The sequence below is a fragment of the Salvelinus alpinus genome, chromosome 12 (assembly GCF_045679555.1).
Source record: "Salvelinus alpinus chromosome 12, SLU_Salpinus.1, whole genome shotgun sequence".
NCBI lineage: Eukaryota > Metazoa > Chordata > Actinopteri > Salmoniformes > Salmonidae > Salvelinus > Salvelinus alpinus.
In genome coordinates this window covers 38,451,719-38,472,625 of record NC_092097.1, presented here as the reverse complement: position 1 = coordinate 38,472,625, position 20,907 = coordinate 38,451,719, and the positions used below count along the sequence as shown (strand labels likewise).

The 20,907-nt window shown below is 44.0% G+C and overlaps 1 protein-coding gene across 1 annotated transcript in view; it reads left to right on the top strand.

Moving 5' to 3' along the window:
• Window positions 1–20,907, top strand: part of LOC139536053 (testis-expressed protein 264 homolog) — a 91,298-nt gene that overhangs the window by 19,535 nt on the left and 50,856 nt on the right. Inside the window, exon 2 of the mRNA XM_071336176.1 lies at window positions 7,671–7,892. Within this exon, the coding sequence (XP_071192277.1) occupies window positions 7,671–7,892 (222 nt within the window). The remainder of the gene's footprint in view (window positions 1–7,670; window positions 7,893–20,907) is intronic.

Here is a 20,907-nt window from a genome sequence, read left to right as displayed (position 1 = left end):
TAGGTTCCTCTCTCCAGCCCTGTGCTGACAGACTGGGTTAGGTGTAGGTTCCTCTCTCCAGCCCTGTGCTGACAGACTGGGTTAGGTGTAGGTTCCTCTCTCCAGCCCTGTGCTGACAGACTGGGTTAGGTGTAGGTTCCTCTCTCCAGCCCTGTGCTGACAGACTGGGTTAGGTGTAGGTTCCTCTCTCCAGCCCTGCGCTGACAGACTGGGTTAGGTGTAGGTTCCTCTCTCCAGCCCTGTGCTGACAGACTGGGTTAGGTGTAGGTTCCTCTCTCCAGCCCTGTGCTGACTGACTGGGTTAGGGTTAGGTTCCTCTCTCCAGCCCTGTGCTGACAGACTGGGTTAGGTGTAGTCTACTGTACAGCAGTGTATGTTCCTCTCCCCAGCCCTGCTGACAGTGATCATTAATTAGAGCAGTGTTAGTGGACAGTGGGACTCATTTGGGTCCCTGGCCTGTCACTGGCTGATGAAGAGCGTCTCTGTATGGACTCTGCTGTTATCACCACCCCTTCTCTCACTGCCTCCTCCCTCCCTCTCTTCTCCTCTTGCATCTCTCCTTGGGTCAGTCCAGATTTCTGCGATTCTGGTCTCGGATGGCACCATGTGGCGGTAGTTGTCCCGTCTCATCGCGGTGGGAGACCCAGGCGCTAGCTAGCCCTGCGTGTGTCCCAGGCCTTTGTGTAGTGCTACTGTGGGTTAGCAGAGACAGAGCTGCAGTGATGAAACTGCTTGTTAACCACACACTTTAGTCACAGGAGCCATCCACAGCCATGCTGAGAGAGCGGAGAGACACTGGCCCTTCTGCTGCTGACACTCCACAGGCTGAAATGGGCGTGGGGGGTGAGTGTCAGCAGGAACCAGAGATGGAGAGTAGATGTTGGTGGGTCTGTCTCAATCCACAAATGATGCTGCCTTTGAATCAGGTATCAAATGGGATTCCATTTTCAGCTATCTTCTGGTAAAATACAACCTGGGAAGGTACGTGCCTCTTGGAGATAGGTAGGCAGTAGACAGCTGCCTTTTGATTGCGATGCAATACTTTGAAGAGAAACGAGATGGGATCGATGTTGGCGCCAATACCGGTTGAGTCAAGAGTCTGGGGTGTGGTGAATCTGAAGGGTTTTACCAGTAGCCGACTTTTCAGTGCTGTGTAGTAGGTTATGGCTTGAGTGAGGAAAGAGCGTTGTCTCCCTGAGGCAAGGTGATTGGTACTCTACTTCAGCTGCCAGTGTTAAAGGAGACCTCTCAGACTCAGTCAAGATTACTAGAGCGAGAGAGGGATGGCGATATGTCGTTTATTATAAAACTGGTTGTTTGGATTCTGGATGCCGATTGGTTGATATCAAGGAGTAGGGGTCTGAACGTTTAAACGTTAAATCATGTAAACAAAATTGGGATCCTTAACATTAAGAAAAATCCCTAACCGAAAAACAATGTTTTTTTCACTACGAAATCAAAACGACAGTGCAGTTATCACAGCATATTATTTTCAAATCCAATGTTATTGGTCACATACACATGGTTAGCAGATGTTAATGCGAATGTAGCGAAATGCTTGTGCTTCTAGTTCCGACCATGCAGTAATATTTAACAAGTAATCTAACAATTTCACAACAACTACCTTTTACACAAAAGGAATGAATAAGAATATGTAGATATAAATATATGGATGAGCGATGGCCGAACGGCATAGGCAAGATGCAGTAGATGGTATAGAGTACAGTATATACATATGAGATGAGTAATGTAGGGTATGTAAACATTATATAAAGTGGCATTGTTTAAAGTGACTAGTGATACATTTATTACGTCCAATTTTTTATTATTAAAGTGACTAGAGATTTGAGTCAGTATGTTGGCAGCAGCCACTCAATGTTAGTGATGGCTGTTTAACAGTCTGATGGCCTTGAGATAGAAGCTGTTTTTCAGTCTCTCGGTGCCAGCTTTGATGCACCTGTACTGACCTCGCCTTCTGGATGATAGCGGGGTGAACAGGCAGTGGCTTGGGTGGTTGTTGTCCTTGATGATCTTTTTGGCCTTCCTGTGACATCGGGTGGTGTAGGTGTCCTGGAGGGCAGGTAGTTTGCCCCTGGAGATGCGTTGTGCAGACCTCACTACCCTCTGGAGAGCCTTACAGGCGTACAGAGGCCCAATATCAGCAACCATCACTCCCCTGTGTGTTTCTGAATAATTTGATGTTATTTTAATGGACAGAAAATCTGCTTCTCTTTCAAAATCAAGGACATTTCTCAGTGACCGCAAACTTTTGTAGTTGTGTGTTTTTGAAGTAAATGACTATCGCCCCGTAGCACTCACCTCTCATCATGAAGTGCTTTGAGAGACTAGTCAAGGATCATATCACCTCCACCTTACCTGCCACCCTAGACCCTCTTCAATTTGCTTACCGCCCCAATAGATCCACAGACGATGCAATCGCCACCACACTGCCCTGTCCCATCTGGACAAGAGGCATACCTATGTAAGAATGCTGTTCGTTGACTATAGCTCAGCATTCAACACCATAGTACCCTCCAAGCTCATCATCAAGCTTGAGGCCCTGGGTTTGAACCCTGCCCTTTGCAACTGGGTCCTGGACTTCCTGACAGGTCGCCCCCAGGTGGTGAAGGTAGGAAACAACACCTCTTCTTTGCTGATCCTCAACACTGGGGCCCCACAAGCGTACATGCTCAGCCCCGACCTATATTCCCTGTTCACCCATGACTGCGTGGCCAAGCATGCCTCCAACTCAATCATCAAGTTGGCAGACGACACAACAGTAGTAGGCTTGATTACCAACAACGATGAGACAGCCTACAGGGAGGAGGTGACGGCTCTGGGAGTGTGGTGCCAGGAAAATAACCTCTCACTCAACGTCAACAAAACAAAGGAGATGATTGTGAACTTCAGGAAACAGCAGAGGGAGCACCCCCTTATCCACATCGATGGGACCACAGTGGAGAAGGTGGAAAGCAGGTGCTTCTACACCTGCATTGCATGCTCTTTGGGGTTTTAGGCTGGGTTTCTATACAGCACTTTGTGACATCAGCTGATGTAAGAAGGGCTTTATAAATACATTTGATTGATTGAAATAAATTTGAAGTACCTTGGTGTACACATCACTGACAAACTGAAATGGTCCACCCACACAGACAGTGTGGTGAAGAAGGCAACAGCGCCTCTTCAACCTCAGGAGGCTAAAGAAGTTTGACTTAACACCTAAAACCCTCACAAACTTTTACAGATGCACAATTGAGAGCATCCTGTCGGGCTGTATCACCGCCTGGTATGGCAACTGCACCGCCCACAACCACAAAGCTCTCCAGAGGGTGGTGCGGTCTGTCCAACACATTACTGGGGGCAAACTTCCTGGACATCTGCAGCAACCGATGCCATAGGAAAGCCAAAAAGATCATCAAGGACATCAACCATCCGAGCCACTGCCTGTTCACTCCGCTATCATGCAAAAGGCGAGGTCAGTACAGGTGCATCAAAGCTGGGACCGAGAGACTGAAAACTGCTTTTATCTCAAGGCCATCAGACTGCTAAACAGCCATCACTAGCAATTCAGGGTTGGCTGCCTGTAGACATAAACTCAGCAAAAAAAGAAACGTCCTCTCACTGTCAACTGTGTTTATTTTGAGCAAACTTAACATTTGTAAATATTTGTATGAACATAACAAGATTCAACAACTGAGACAAAAACTGAACAAGTTCCACAGACATGTGACTAACAGAAATGGAATAATGTGACCGTGAAAGAAAGGGTGTCAAAATCCAAAGTAACAGTCAGTATCTGGTGTAGCCACCAGCTGCATTAAGTTCGGCAGTGCATCTCCTCCTCATGGACTGCACCAGATTTGCCAGTTCTTTCTGTGAGATGTTACCCCACTCTTCCACCAAGGCACTTGCAAGTTCCATCACTCCTGGTGAGATAAATCCGCCACTCGTCAGTGAAGAGCACTTTTTGTCAGTCCTGTCTGGTCCAGCGACGGTGGGTTTGTGCCCCGTTGTTGCCGGTGATGTCAGGTGAGGACCTGCCTTACAACAGGCCTACAAGCCCTCAGTCCAGCCTCTCTCAGCCTATTGCGGACAGTCTGAGCACTGATGGAGGGATTGTGCGTTCCTGGTGTAACTCGGGCAGTTGTTGTTGCCATCTCATTCTGGATTTTTTGTTGTTATTCTGTCTCTCACTGTTCAAATAAACCTACCATTAAAATTATAGACTGATAATTTCTTTGTCAGTGGGCAAACATACAAAATCAGCAGGGGATCAAATACTTTTTTCCATCACTGTATGTGTTTGGGTAAAATGAACATTTTTATTTTATTCTATTAACTACTGACAACATTTCTCCCAAATTCCAAATAAAAATGTTGTCATTTAGAGCATTTTTTTGCAGAAAATGACAACTGGTCAAATTAACAAAAATCTATTTTCTTCCAGGACAACCTTGTACGTGGCTTGATTCATGTGTCCTTCACACAGACAAATCTGCCCGATTCCAGCCTTACTGAAGCACCCCCAGATCATCACCGATCCTCCACCAAATTTCACAGTGGGTGCGAGACACTGTGGCTTGTAGCCCTCTCCAGGTCTCGCACCCACTGTGAAATTTGGTGGAGGATCGGTGATGAACCGGTGATGATCTCCCCTGGAAAAAAGCATCTAGACCACATTTCCCTATACTACTGAGCTAGCATTTGGTTTGCAACAGTTGTGGTTTGTCTAAACCTTGCTGTCTGACCTGTGTAACAATGTTGCAGGTTTTTTTGGCCACCGTGCCATGCATATGAATGTGAAGAGACTGACTGACAGCTTCTCTGAACCAGACAAATTCATTTATCATGATCATTATAATGGATACAGTATATCCAAAGAAATTGCAATAGAAACAAATCTAAAACAAACAAATTCCCCCCGCCCTCCACCACAACTTTTCCCCCTGGAGACACTGAGCCAAATCAGGGGTTCTCAACTCCAACAACCCTACTCTACAGTAACTAACTGTTCTGGAGTTACAGTAGCTAACTCACCCTGGGGATAAACTGACATACAGAGAATGGACTCATGGTCTCCATATCTCCTTCCTCACGCTTCACGTAGCAGTGTGTTGGTCGGCCTTGAACGATGGAAATTGCAAGGAGACAGGGAATTCCCAGAGGCCTTTTCCCTGGCTGGTTGTGAGGGGATATGTACGGAGAGGAGTTGGCAAGCAGGTAGCCTAACGGTTAACCCCCTAGAGTTGATGTCCACACCCCTGCGGAAATCTAATTAGCATAATAATAAAAAATCCACAGAAAGTATAAGTCTCAATCCACAGCATCGCCGATGTCACATCTGCGCAGAAAGGTGACAGTGCTAGAGCGGTGTTTGTCAGACCATGAGGCATCCCGAAAATCTGTCTTCTCACAAAATCGTCTGAAGCGTCCGAACGGTTTGGCCTACAAAACTATTATGACCCCTCTATGGAAAGATGAGACTCTCTGACCACGATGGTGTACATGTCGGTTGTTTTGCTCTAGGTTGTCCACAGGCCTCATAAGACTCATCTGGAGGTCCCCCGTTACCAGTTGAAAAAATTTATGGAAGTACAGTACATTACCAAAAGTATGTGGACATGTGCTCGTCCAGCATCTCATTCTTAATCATGGGCAATAATATGTTATTGTTGGTTTCCCATTTGCTGCTATAACAGCCCCCACTCTTCTAGGAAGGCTTTCCACTAGATGTTGGAGCATTGCTGTGGGGACTTGCTTCCATTCAGCCCCAAACTTTCATGAGGTCGGGCACTGATGTTAGGCGATTAGGCCTGGCCTTCAGTCGGCGTTCATCATATCGAGGAAAAGCAATAAGAACGTTCCGAATGCAACCCCTGTCCTGTCCTCTCTACACCTGCTGGGACTTAGGATATGAAAATTGGTGAGAAATCAGCCGTTTGATTGGCCATTGGTTTGTACACAATCCGGAGGTCATTTCGGATGTCCCATGAGTCTTAATTTGCATTAAGTGGCTCCTCTTTTTCTACCATTTAATGGACGATTCGATCCCCAGATTGGAGAGAGAACCACCAAGCACAACTGAGCAGCCAAATGTAGCAATCAGTGTCTTAGAGCCTAACAAGAGCCTTGCTCTTAACATTGCCTGCCAACTGTGCTGGATTCTAAAACTTGTCGTTCATTTGTATTTATTTATTTGTGTAAAAATTGTTTTCCATTTATTTGTGTAAAATTAGTTTTCCTTTCACATGGTTTGTTAAGCTGTTTTCTGCCAGCCTATATTCTGTCTCTTCTTTGTGACTCATCCGTTTGTTAGAAGGTGGACATTTTGGGAGACTGAAGGAACCGTCTGTCTTTGAAATTGGTTGTCTATTTTTCAGACGGTGGACAATTATTTTTTTGGGGGGGGAACTTGTAGACTTTGATGGGCATAGATAAAGGTGTGTTTAGATAAAGGCAGTGTTTACAACAATAGTGGTTTTGCAGTCCTTAATTGCTGCGGCAGGCTTCAGGGGGTTGTTGAGGGAGGGAGAAAGAAAGAGAGGAGGCATTCTTCTCATCCATGGAGGCAGTTTGCATGTATAATTACAGGCTCTCTGAGTGACTGTAATGAGAGAAAGGTGGAGGGACAGAACAACAGCGATAGAGCGAGTCGGAAGCGAGGGAGGTCAATTTGGAAATTGTTCCACGGTTGAGGCTGAGGACAAACATATTGACACATTTTCAGATTGTTTTTAGAATAATCTGATGTGAAGGAATACTAGCATCATGATACATGATTGCTGTAGAACTAACGCTGCAGATAGCAGTACTGGGTGATTTGAAAAGCTATAGTCAATCAATTAATAATTATTTTAGCAAAAATGTTTATTTTTAATGTACAATCTGTAGAAGCTATGAGAATAGAAAGGTTCAGTACTTTTGTGAAGCATCACAGCACAGTTGAAAAATATATGGCAAATAGAAATCCAAAATGGAGGGTGTTAAGAGATAGATGGGAGGGGTTGAATGGAGCTGAAGGGTGGGACTAATAACAAGAACCAATGTAAAACATACAGGGTTTGTAAAATGTATATAGGTTCAGAAATGTTGTGAAATGGCACAGTTAGAAATAGAAATCAAACTGGACGGACTTCAGAAATAGAGGAAGGACTAAAAACAAACAAAATATAACTATTGTAAAATAGATTGTGTCTGTAAAATGTGTATAATATGTTTAAACTGAAGGTAGAAGCCTAAGTGTTATTGTTTATTAGTTTATTCCAATTGGAGGGAGGGTGGTAGGGTTTGCGGGGAATAATAAAGGTATATTCTAAAAAAAGTACATATGACTATATAGGTATGTGTATGTATATATGTGTATATGGATATATATATTTACCCAAAAAATATATGGGGGATTGGAAATGATGCAGACAATTACATTGATGGAAGCAACAATCTTTCTGCAATATTAGGCTGATCCACCCCTAAAAGAAATATCATGATACATGATTGCTGTATAAACACCACAAATAGGCAACAGCCCAATAGTAACTAAAGCAATCACATTAAATGCAAACAGACTGTTGTCACATCAGATTGTTCATTTCCGCCTCAGTGAGATTTAACCTTTTGCTGACAAGACTCTCTCTCTCCCTCCCTTCCGTCCTTCTTTCCTTTTTCTCTAGGTGATAGGAGAGAAGTGTCGCTGTGCTGTGGGTAGTGTCCTGAGTGAGGGCGATACTAGGCCCAGTGAGGAGCTCCAACAGCTCTATGAGAAGTTTGGTTTCCGGGTCTTCAGCTTCCCAGAGGTCACTCACGTGGTCAGCGCCTCCTTTCCCCACAGGACGCCCCTGTCAATCTTCTTTGGGGTGCAGAGAGTCTACCCCCAGCTGGAGAGCTACATCAAGGTAATAATATACAGTATGACTGACTGCCTTCTGTTTTCTCCTCCGCCTCTCACCCCTTTATCCATGGTCTCCTCTATTCGTCCCTATCCATCCTTATCTATGCTGTCCTGTCCTATACCCTAAGAACCATCCATTCCCTAGGCCAAGTCCTCCATGTTTACTCCAGCCTTTAACCCAACACTCCCCATCCCTCCCTTGTATCCACTGACCCAGTACAGCAGCAGGCCTGGGGCGGCTGGGAAAGTGAGTCATTGCGGAGTCTGAGCCGTGGGTTTCTCAAGGGTTAATTAGGTTGCATTCTGGTACAGGTGGCATCACCATGGGCAGCCAGCCCATGGTGTAGCAACGTGTGTGTGTGTGTGTGCACGCAAGTGAATGTCTGCCTCCCCTGCCACATTCCCTGGCTGGCGATGCCATCTGCCCTGGGCCTGACGCTGCTAAAGTCTGGCCAGCGTCACTCAGTGGCACTTGACCCATCTGTATAAGTTGCTTTGGACTCTGACAAATGATTTTCGTTACATCTAAGGAACATTAAGTTTTGTCTTTCATTGCATGGTTCCCAGCTTTAGGGCTTAAACAATCGTAACTGTCCGATACAGTCTTGTGCCAGTTGCCTCTCTACTTCCTAGACCTATACCCCATCTGCCTTCTGTCTTGGGGATTTACAAATTACTATTCATCTTTAGCTCCTGGCATTGGTACTTTATGAGGCTGGGGATGTCTCAAATATGTGACCGATCAACTCTTTTCAGTCTTATGTTGCAAAATTTGAAATTGTGTTTTTTACATTGGATAAAAGTACAGACTGTGGAACAATGGGAAAGTAAATCTGGTTTGGATGTTGATAAACATGTAACCCCACTTTTGCAAAAGTAGCCCCTTAATGTTTTGTTACACCAACTGGAGAGTTCTTCTTTGTCTACACCCATTCAGCATCGTTCCAAACTCTGTCAACTTCTTCCTTGACAACAATACTGTTGATCGCCGTTTCTTCCCCATCACTGCCATCAGAAGACTACAATGTCTGTTTCAATGAAAATGTTTTTACTTAAATCAGGGATTTCCTCATCGTCTGATTTTATTTTCAGAGTCCGAGAGAGTCAGCATGGCACGCTCGTCCTCCAGAAAGTAGTCTTTCCCACTGATCTTTGTCGATAGCGCCTGCTTAATTCAGGGAAGCAATGTTGTTGAGAGCAGTAGCAACACTTTTACAGTTCTCAATGGCCACTATATCTTTCAAAAAAGCTGTGGTAGCAAGGGTTATCTACACATACTGAGCAGCTCATGTTATAGACAGAAGCATGCTACATGGCATGTCCAGCCCATCCATTATCTCATCCAATCATGGCTAGCGGGCTAGTCTTTCTTCCCGTGGCTAAACCAACTAGGCTCGTAATTTAACCATTTTATTTGTATTTACAGATGGCATACAAGTTTGTTATTAAGGCACATGAAAGTTCACATGTTCCAGAAGGCATTTTTGCCAGAAAACCTTCAAATGCCTCTCCAGTGAAGTAGTGACAAGCGACATACACCTAGCTTCCTGAAACGGGTCACATATGATTGCTGTCTATTTAATCATCTGTCTATGAGTCATGGTACAGTTCCCAGTTTTAGTGCTAAACCAGTCTTTTACTGTTTTTTTTTTAAATATTGAATTTGTTGTTCTACTGACTGGGTGAAAGGTGAGCTCTGAGTGTTGGAAAACGTTGAGGGAAGCAGAAAAATCTAGGCTATACAGTAGTAGTAGGTGTGAGTGATTGTGTTTATTTGCGTGAGTTGGTGTGTGTATTGTGTGCGAAACTCATTTTGATTAATGAGTTCATGTCCATTTATAACCCCTAGTGACAGTGGGTGTTTGCAGTGGCGGTCTAAGGAAGACAGATTCCTATTCACTTATTGTGACATTTTTTTATTATAAATGTTTCCTATCCACCTCATGAACTAGGCCTAAAAATGTTGGTGAGAGAATGGAATTCACTTTCATGTTTATTTGGGTATTTAACATTCCTATCCATCATGCTTGCACAGTGTCTCTCCTTACTGCTTTTCTTCTGAAGGCATTTTGTATCTGTCCTCCCCCTCTCATTTTAAACACAGTGATTCACTATGTGAGCTGTATCAGACCCTGAATGTATGTGGTCTCTCTTGGTCAGATCTCTGGGGAGTTATTCTCCCAGTTACATAGGGAGCATCTCTCTCTGTTTCTCTCTCTGTGTGTGTGAATGAGTTGAAAGAATAAGCATGCTGTTCTTTCAGACAAATTCGGTGTCAGTAGACTCCCTAGACCCTACCAGAATGACTTCTCATAAAAGCATGATTTGATTTTCTTACCCTCAGTCCTTATCATAACCTTATCATATAAAATGTGTCATGATAAGAAAACAGCATTCAGTTATACCCATTGATTTCCACTTAGGTGTTATAGAATCTGTGTGGACTTACTCAGCAGAAGCTGTGGTGAAACATCATTATGAAAGACAGCTTTTCTGTCTCCACTGACTCTCTGTACCCTACTTTCATCCCTGAGAGATGCTGTGTAGCAAGTTCATTTTGTATCTGGTTGTGGTTGTAAGAGGAGAGCAAGATAATAAGAATCTCCCGTAGTTTTTTGGGGGTTATGCACTCGCACCTTTTTCTCTTAAAAAAAAACATGATTAGTTTAATTCAAGTGTTCTGCCTTTTCTCTTATTTATCTTTCTTTACCGGTGATAGGCTACAATATTCAAAGTTATATTTTCAAGAGCCTCTTGAAAACCAAACGTTGCATAAAAACCTTGTTACATGCATTTTATTTGATGGATTATCCATGGAAACAATTTGACCTTGATTCTGAATCATAATATGAACTATATCTGCATAAATCTACACGTGAGTAATTTGATGTCAAGTGGCAGAGCGTATTGTGTGGCCAACCACTGATGTTCTGTGTGCTTCTTCACGCACACTTTGTTAGCTTTTTAATTTTGTTCAAGATGCAAGGGGATCCTCATGGCAATGAATCAAAACACAATGTAGTGAGTGAACATCAACTACTGGAGGGGGAGAATGGGCATGGAGTGAAACACTAGTGCTGCTAATGTTTTATTCATGAGTAATGAATGTGTAGTTAACAACACTGCAACATATAATACCCTGTGGGGTTTGACCATGCCACATGCCACAAAGCGCAAATTAAAAGTACGTATCTCAGAGCATCGTAGAACCATTAGGTGCAAAAACTTGACTTACCCAGTTGCGGCCCACTTTTTGGAAGCAAACCACTCGATTTCGTCTCTGCGTTATATTGGCATCGAACATGTCACCCTCCCTAGGAGAGGGGGTGACCTTGATAATGTATTGTTAAAACGAGAGGCTGCCTGGATCTTTAATTTAAAGACCCTTGCTCCCTTCGGTCTCAACGTAGACTTTGATCTGAAGCCATTCTTGTGATTATTGTGACTTTGCCATTATAATTGTTTGTAAGCTTGTGTAGTCTAAAATGAATCTACGATCGTATGCTATCCATTAGTTTTTTTGTATGCTGTTCTTTGTATGCCATTTTAATATTTGATAATTAACCAATGATATTAGGCCACACTTGGCCATGATTACAGACACCTGTGTCTTTTGACACTATATAAACGAGTCATACCGCAGTGTTTGATCATACCCTGATGAAGACAGCTTGGCTGTTGAAATGTTGGACATTACATTTTTGCATCTGAGCTCCTAGAGTGTGCGGCTCTCCTTTTATTTTCAAGTTTTCCACTCCGCTAGCCAGCACCTCGCTTAACTTCTTGACGCACGGATCCCTTTAGCGGGATCATTTTCGTAAACAACCGCTGAATTGCAGAGCGCCAAATTCAAAAAAATTGCTAAAAATATTTATATTCATGAAATCACAAGTGCAATATAGCAAAACACAGCTTAGCTTGTTGTTAATCCACCTGTCATGTCAGATTTTGAAAATATGCTTTACAGCGAAAGCAATCCAAGCGTTTGTGTGAGTTTATCGATCACTAGACAAAACATTAAGAACACCTAGCAGCAATGTATATTGGTCACGAAAGCCAGAAAAGCAATCAAATTAATTGCTTACCTTTGATGATCTTCGGATGTTTGCACTCACGAGACTTCCAGTTACACAATAAATGTTCCTTTTGTTCGATAAATATAATTTTTATATAAAAAAAACTCCATTTGTTTGGCGCGTTATGTTCAGTATTCCACAGCCTTAGGCAGGTCATCAAGGCTTGACGGAAATTCCAAAAAGTATCCGTAAAGTTCGTAGAAACATGTCAAACGTTTTTAATAATCAATCCTCAGGTTGTTTTTAACATCAATAATCGATAATATTTCAACCGGACTGTAAACTATTCAATACTGGAGAGAAAGAAAATGTCGAGCAACCAGTGTCGAGCGCATGAACTAATGTAAGTACCTCCGTCTATCCACTGACGCGTTTTGGTAAATCTCGCTCATTTTTCAGAATAAAAGCTTGAAACTATGTCTAAAGACTGTTCACACCCGGAGGAAGCCATTAGAAAAGGAATCTGGTTGATATCCCTTTAAATGGACGAAAGGCAGGCAATGGAACAGTGATTTTTCAAAATAAGAGTCACTTCCGGGTTGGATTTCCTCAGGTTTTTGCCTGCAAAATCAGTTCTGTTATACTCACAGACAATATTTTGACAGTTTTGGAAACTTTAGAGTGTTTTCTATCCTACTCTGTCAATTATATGCATATTCTAGTATCTAGACCTGAGAAATAGGCAGCTTACATTGGGAACGTTATTTTTCCAAACATAAAAGTTCTGCACCCTAGCGTTTCTTTTTCTTCTAGATTATGACCATTCCACGTAAACACGCAGGTAACACACACACACACACACACACACACACACACACACACACACACACACACACACACACACACACACACACACACACACACACACACACACAGAGTTGATGACCCCGCTTGGTAGCATCATCCTCACTCAATTCATAGTGACTGGCTGTTTGCATTAGCCACTTAGCCGATATAGCCCCTTGGCTGATATAGCCCCTTTTTTTAAACTACTCCCATATGTAAGATCACAGCCTGTCACAGAAAGTAGCCCAGCACCCTCTGTACTTATTACATGATCCTCCATATCAAATCTATGCACCCTGGGCCCAATCCAATATCCACACTGCCACGAGTCACGACCATCTCTCATTCTGCCGCCGTTACGCTGACCACCTGTCTGTTTTTAGCTCCTCTGTCTGTGTGGTGTGTGTGTGCGCAGTGTTTCCCCTAGGATTTCTTTCAGCAGCAGTGGCAAAGGTAGCGGGGGGTTTAGGTGCATGACCTGGAGGAGATTTTGTTTGTCGAATGACTGAAAAGGTAACTTCTGGTGACTTTTTAAAAATACATTCTACTCCATAATGCATTAAAAGTAAATGATGTTGACGCCATCTGAAATAGAACTGATGCGTGCCACTGTAGGGAGATGATGAGGAGCAAGTGCTGGTTGTACACTCCTGGCTCTCATTTGTGCCACTGCTCGCTCTGTTTGCTACAAATATACACTACTGTTCAAAAGTTTGGGGTCACTTATTGAAAGAGAAGCACATTTTTTGTCCATTACAATAACATCAAATTGATAAGAAATAAATGTGTAGACATTTGTTAATGTTGTAAATGACTATTGTAGCTGGAAACGGCAGATTTTTTATGGAATATCTACATTGGCGTACAGTGGCCCATTATCAGCAACCATCACTCCTGTGTTCCAATGGCACATTGTGTTAGCTAATCCAAGTTTATCATTTTAAAAGGCTAATTGATCATAAGAAAACCCTTTTTCAATTATGTTATAACAGCTGAAAACTGTGGTGCTGATTAAAGAAGCATTACAACTAGCCTTCTTTAGACTTGTTGAGTATCTGGAGCGTCAGCATTTGTGGGTTCAATTACAGGCTCAAAATGGCCAGAAACAAAGACCTTCCTTCTGAAACTCTTCAGTCTATTCTTGTTTTGAGAAATGTGAGAAATTGCCAAGAAACTGAAGATATGGTACAACGCTGTGTACTACTCCCTTCACAGAACATTGCAAACTGTCTCTATCCAGAATCAAAAGAGGAGTGGGAGGCCCCAGTGCACATTTGAGCAAGAGGACAAGTACATTAGTGTGTCTAGTTTGAGAAACCGATGCCTCACAAGTCCTCAACTGGCAGCTTCATAAAACAGTACCCGCAAAACACCAGTCTCAACATCAACTGTGAAGAGGCGACTCCGGGATGCTGGCCTTCTAGCCAGAGTTCCTCTGTCCAGTGTCTGTGTTATTTTGCCCATTTTAATATTTTATTTTAATTGGCCAGTTTGAGATATGGCTTTTTCTTTTCAACTCTGCCTAGAAGGCCAGCATCCCGGAGTCGCCTCTTTACTGTTGACGTTGAGACTGGTGAGGGAGGAGGATGTCTTCCCTGTAAAGCACAGCGTTGAGGTTGCCTGCAATGACAACAAGAAAGGCCTTTAGTATCCTAAGTTTTCATAACTGTGACATTAATTGCCTACCGTCTGTAAACTGTTAGTGTCTTAACGACCGTTGCACAGGTGCATGTTCATTAATTGTTTATGGTTCATTGAACAAGCATTGGAAGCAGTGTGTAAACCCTTTACAATGAAGATCTGTGAAGTTATTTGGATTTTTACAAATTATCTTTGAAAGACAGCGTCCTGAAAAAGGGCCGTTTATTTTTTTGCTGAGTGTGTGTGTGTGTGTGTGTGTGACAGTGTACCACTGGGTCATGTGCGGTCCTGCTCTTATGTGATCTTCTTCATCTTTGATGGCTCCCCTGCCCTCTGTAACCCTCCACTGTGTGTGTGTGTGTGTGTGTGTGTGTGTGTGTGTGTGTGTGTGTGTGTGTGTGTGTGTGTGTGTGTGTGTGTGTGTGTGTGTGTGTGTGTGTGTGTGTGTGTGTGTGTGTGTGTGTGTGTGTGTGTGTGTGTGTGTGTGTGTGTGTGTGTGTGTGTGTGTGTGTGTGTGTGTGTGTGTGTGTGTGTGTGTGTGTGTGTGTGTGCGTGCCCTGTTACCCTCCACTGGCTTCCATCACTACTGTAAAGAGTGCTGAGTGTTTGGGGACTTGGGGATTGAGGTATGACTGCGCTGTGTGTGTGTGCACGCAGCAACAGCCAGAGGTTGTGCCATGCCGAGGCCTAGCGTGGCCCATCCATCCCCCAGTGATGTTAATATGATTATCCATTATTAATGATGGCATCTTCCAGCATTAGGGTTTTATTGTTAGACATCAGGTCTCTCTCCCAGGAGTGTACTTCCAGTGCAGAATCTTAACAGTGGAAGGAAGCAGACAAGTCCACCAGTCCAGTGCAACGCCTAGGCCAGGCCTTATATACAATGGCCACATCTGTTGAACCTTACACCTCATTTTCTGTCCGCACAATAACATTTTCTCTGTTGGAATGTCCACACACTAGCATACTACTCAGAATGAAGCAATGTCTTGGCTAGGCATTGTAAGTGGTCTGATAGTAGGGAGATTTGAACATAGCCAATGTCTCTTATCGCTGTCTATTTACAGGCTATTTCATTATGATCTGCCGTTCAATATTCCTATTCACAATCTGTCAGCAAACTCCAAGTGGGTGTGATGGGCTGGCTGGGCTGTAGCCTGCCTCATACTCCTGCACATCAACTCGGTACTGCTATTCCCTGTATATAGCCATGTTATTTTATTCGTTGGTTTGTAATCTTTATCTTCAACTCTGCATTGTTGGTAAAGGACCCGGAAGTAAGCATGTCACTGTTAGTCTACACCTGTTATTTATTAAGCATGTGACAAATAATATTTGATTTGATGACAATTGAAAAGCTCTGTGGAGACGCTCTTTTAAGATGGTACTTGTACGTAAGCTCTCTTTTCAATAGGCACGTTGCCCACTGCTCAGTGGAGTTGTTGTGTCTTTTTTTATATATTTTTTTAATTTGACCTTTATTTAACCTGGTAGGCCAGTTTAGAACAAGTTCTCATTTACAACTGCGACCTGGCCAAGATAAAGCAAAGCAGTGTGACACAAACAACAACACAGAGTTACACATGGAATAAACAAACGTACAGTCAATAACACAATAGAAAAGTCTATATACAGTGTGCAAATGGTGTAAGGCAGTAAATAGGCCATAGTAGCGAAGTAATTACAATTTAGCAAATTAACACTGGAGTGATAAATGTGCAGATGATGATGTGCAAGTAGAAATACTGGAAATACTGGTGTGCAAAAAAAGTAAATAAAACAATATGGGGATGAGGTAGGTAGTTGGATGGGCTGTTTACAGATGGGCTGTGTACAGCTGCAGCGATCAGTAAGCTGCACAGATAGCTGATGCTTAAAGTTAGTGAGGGAGATATAAGTCTCCAACTTCAGCGATTTTTGCAATTCGTTCCAGTCATTGGCAGCAGAGAACTGTAAGGAAAGGTGGCCAAAGCAGGTGTTGGCTTTGGGGATGACCAGTGAGATATACCTGCTAGAGCGCGTGCTAGAGGTGGGTGTTGTTATGGTGACCAGTGAGTTGAGATAAGGCAGAGCTTTACCTAGCAGAGACTTATGGATGACCTGGAGCCAGTGGTTCTGGCGACGAATATGTAGCGAGGGCCAGCCGACGAGAGCATACAGGTTGCAGTGGTAGGTGGTATATGGGGCTATGGTCACAAAACGGATGGCACTGTGATAGACTGCATCCAGTTTGCTGAGTAGAGTGTTGGAGGCTATTTTGTAAATGACATTGCCGAAGTCGAGGATCGGTAGGATAGTCAGTCTTACGAGGGTATGTTTGGCAGCGTGAGTGAAGGAGGCTTTGTTGCGAAATAGGAAGCCGATTCTAGATTTCATTTTGGATTGAGATGTTTAATATGGGTTTGGAAAGAGAGTTTACAGTCTAACCAGACACCTAGGTATTTGTAGTTGTCCACATATTTTAAGTCAGAACGTCCAGAGTAGTGATGCTAGTCGGGCGGGTGGGTGCAGGCAGCGATCGGTTGAAGAGCATGCATTTAGTTTTACTAGCGTTTAAGAGCAGTTGGAAGGAGTGTTGTATGGCATTGAAGCTCGTTTGGAGGTTTGTTAGCACAGTGTCCAAAGAAGGGCCAGATGTATACAGAATGGTGTCGTCTGCGTAGAGGTGGATCAAGGAATCACCCGCAGCAAGAGCGACATCGTTGATATATACAGAGAAAAGAGTCGGCCCGAGAATTGAACCCTGTAGTACCCCCGTAGAGACTGCCAGATGTCCGGACAACAGGCCCTCCAATTTGACACACTGAACTCTATCTGAGAAGTAGTTGGTGAATCAGGCGAGGCAGTCATTTGAGAAACCAAGGTTGTTGAGTGCCTATTCAGTATACGGTGATTGACAGTCGAAAGCTTTGACCAGGTCGATGAAGACGGCTGCACAGTACTGTCTTTTATTGATGGCGGTTATGATATCGTTTAGTACCTTGAGCATGGCTGAGGTGCACCCGTGACCAGCTCAGGAACCGGATTGCACAGCGGAGAAGGTACGGTGGGATTTGAAATGGTCAGTGATCTGTTTGTTAACTTGGCTCTCGGAGACTTTAGGAAGGCAGGGCAGGATAGATATAGGTCTGTAACAGTTTGGGTCTAGAGTGTCACCCCCTTTGAAGAGGGGGATGACCGCGGCAGCTTTCCAATCTTTAGGAATTTTGGACAATACTAAAGAGAGGTTGAACAGACTGGTAATAGGGGTTGCAACAATGGTGGCAGATAATTTTAGAAAGAGAGGGTACAGATTTGTCTAGTCCAGCTGATTTGTACGGGTCCAGGTTTTGCAGCTCTTTCAGAACATCTGCTATCTGGATTTGGGTGAAGGAGAAGCTGGGGAGGCTTGGGCAAGTAGCTGTAGGGCAATTAGCTGCAGGGCAATTAGCTGCAGGGGATGCGGAGCAGTTGGCCGGGGTTGTGGTAGCCAGGAGGAAAGCATGGCTGGCCGTAGAGAAATGCTTAATGAAATTCTCGATTATCGTGGATTTATTGGTGGTGACAGTGTTTCCTAGCCTCAGTGCAGTGGGCAGCTGTACTCTTATTCTCCATGGACTACAGTGTCCCAAAACTTTTTGGAGTTAGAGCTACAGGATGAAAAATTCTGTTTGAAAAAGCTAGCCTTAGCTTTCCTAACTGACTGCGTGTATTGGTTCCTTACTTCCCTGAAAAGTTGCATATTGCGGGGACTATTCGATGCTAGTGCAGTCTGCCACAGCATGTTTTTGTGCTGGTCGAGGGCAGTCAGGTCTGGAGTGAACCAACGGCTATATCTGTTCTTAGTTCTACATGTTTTGAAAAGGGCATGCTTATGTAAGATGGTGATGAAATAACTTTTGAAGGATGACCAGGCATCCTCTACTGACGGGATGAGGTCAATATCCTTCCAGGATACCCGGGCCAGGTCGATTAGAAAGGCCTGCTCGCAGAAGTGTTTTAGGGAGCGTTTGGCAGTGATGAGGGGTGGTCGTTTGACTGCGGACCCATAGCGGATGCAGGCGATGAGGCAGTGATCACTGAGATCCTGATTGAAAACAGCAGAGGTGTATTTGGAGGGCAAGTTGGTCAGGGTGATATTTATGAGGGTGCCCATGTTTACGAATTTAGGGTTGTACCTGGTGGGTTCCTTGATAATTTGTGTGCGATTGAGGGCCTTTATCTTAGATTGTAGGACGGCTGGGGTGTTAAGCATATCCCAGTTTAGGTCACCTAACATAACAAACTCTGAAGATAGATGGGGGGCAATCAATTCACATATGGTGTCCAGGGCACAGCTGGGAGCTGAGGGGGGTCTATAACAGATGGCAACAGTGAGAGACTTATTTCTGGAGAGATACATTTTTAAAATTAGAAGCTTGATCTGTTTGGGCATAGACCTGGAAAGTGTGATAGCCTGCAAAGTTCTATCTCTGCAGTAGATTGCAACTCCTCCCCCTTTGGCAGTTCTATCTTGACGGAAAATGTTGTAGTTGGGGATGGAAATCTGGAAATTTTTGGTGGCCTTCCTAAGCCAGGTTTCAGACACGGCAAGGACATCAGGGTTGGCGGACGGTGCTAAAGCAGTGAGTAAAGCAAACTTAGTGAGGAGGCTTTCACGGTTACAGAAGTCAACAAATGAGAGCGCCTGGGGGGACACAGGACCTGTTTTAACCTCTACATCACCCGAGGAACAGAGGTGGAGTAGGATGAGGGTACAGCTAAAGCTATTAAAACTGGTCGTCTCATGCGTTAGGGACAGAGAATAAAAGGAGCAGATTTCTGGGCGTGGTAGGATAGATTCAGGGCATAATGTACAGATAGGGGTACGGTAGGGTGCGGGTACAGTGGAGGTAAACCTAGGCATTGAGTGACGATAAGAGAGGTTGCATCTCTGGACGCACTAGTTATGCTGGGTGAGGTCACCGCATGTGTGGGAGCTGTGGCAAAAGAGGTATCTGAGGCATGTTGAGTGGGACTAGGGGTTCCACAGTAAACTAAAGCAATGATAACTATCCTAAACAACAGTATACAAGGCATATTGACATTAGAGAGAGACATAAAGCGAGGCATAAAGCTATCACAGGTGGTGATTGGGCGAGCTAGCTAAGACAACAATGGGTTAGACAACAACAACAACAGGTAAAATGGCGATGAATGGGCAGAGAGGGTCAGTTAACTACACACATGGCCTGAGTTAGAGGCTGGGGCTGACAGATCAAAAAAATAAACAAAATGGAGTACCATGATTAATGAACAGTCCAGCAGGCATTCGCCATGTAGCCAAGTGATCATAGGGTCCAGTGAACAGCAATAGATGAAACAGGGAAGCCGCTAGGTAGTCGTTACTACGCTAGGAAGCAGAGACCCGGCATTTAAAAAAAAAAGTTAGCAGGCTGGGGCAGTAGAAGCGTCTTCACCGATGTCCGGCATAAGCCGGTTGAGGGCACAGCGGATGGAATTACGTCGGCAAACCAGTCCTGATGGATCGGCGGGGCTCCGTGTCGACAAAGGGTCCAGGCCAGTTTGCAAAATAAGTATTGTAGTTGGAGTAATTTAGTTTGCTAGCCGGGAGATGCGCCTGGCTTGAGGCAACTGGTGCTAGCTTTGGGACAAGGGCATTAGCCACTATAGCCACTCGGTAGCCGCTAGCTAGCTAGCTGCGATGATCCGATGCAAAGGTCCAGAGCTTACGGCAAGAATCCGGTGATGTAGTGGATTCTTGTTGTGTTAGTGAAGAGTCCGGGAGGCATCAGCTGTGTAGCCGAGTGATCATAGTGTCCACTGAGCAGGCCGGGAGATGGGCCTGGCTCAAAGCTAGCTTCGATGAACAGGAGTAATGGTCCAGGGCTTACGGCAGGAATCTGGTGTTATAGTGGAGAACAACCAGGCTAAAAGCGGCTGGTGTCTGTGCTACAGGTATAGGCCGCTAGCAGTGGCTAACAATGATTAAATAGCTAGTAGCTGGTTAGAGTCTGATGGCTAGCCTCTGCTGGAGGTTCTGGCTATAAGGTCTAAAAATAGCAGATCCGTATCACATTGGGTGAGGCAGTTTGCCGGAAGGTATATTTTAATTTAAAAATGGAAAAAGAGATTGAAATGTATACAAAGAAGGACGAAAAAAAGAAAAACAAATACACGGGAGAACGACAAACAACGTCTGCACTGCTACGCCATCTTGGATAGAATTATTCTTTTTTTTAAATCCATTCTGTTGCATCCAATTGCTTTTAGACCGGAAAGTCACACTCAAGGCTGTCATACATTTGAGATAATGAGATGTTTCTTAGCAGAGTGATATTGCTTAGATTTTCAGTGATAAATGGCGAGGATTATATGGACAGACGAGTCCAGTCTACACCACATGCGGTGGTCTGGGCTGTGTACTGATTTGTTACGTGGTCATGATATTCTGATGCTTTTGAAATAACACATCTTCCTTCTCTAGTCCCTTTTCTCTCATAAAGTATTATAATAGAGCCACACAGACAGTAT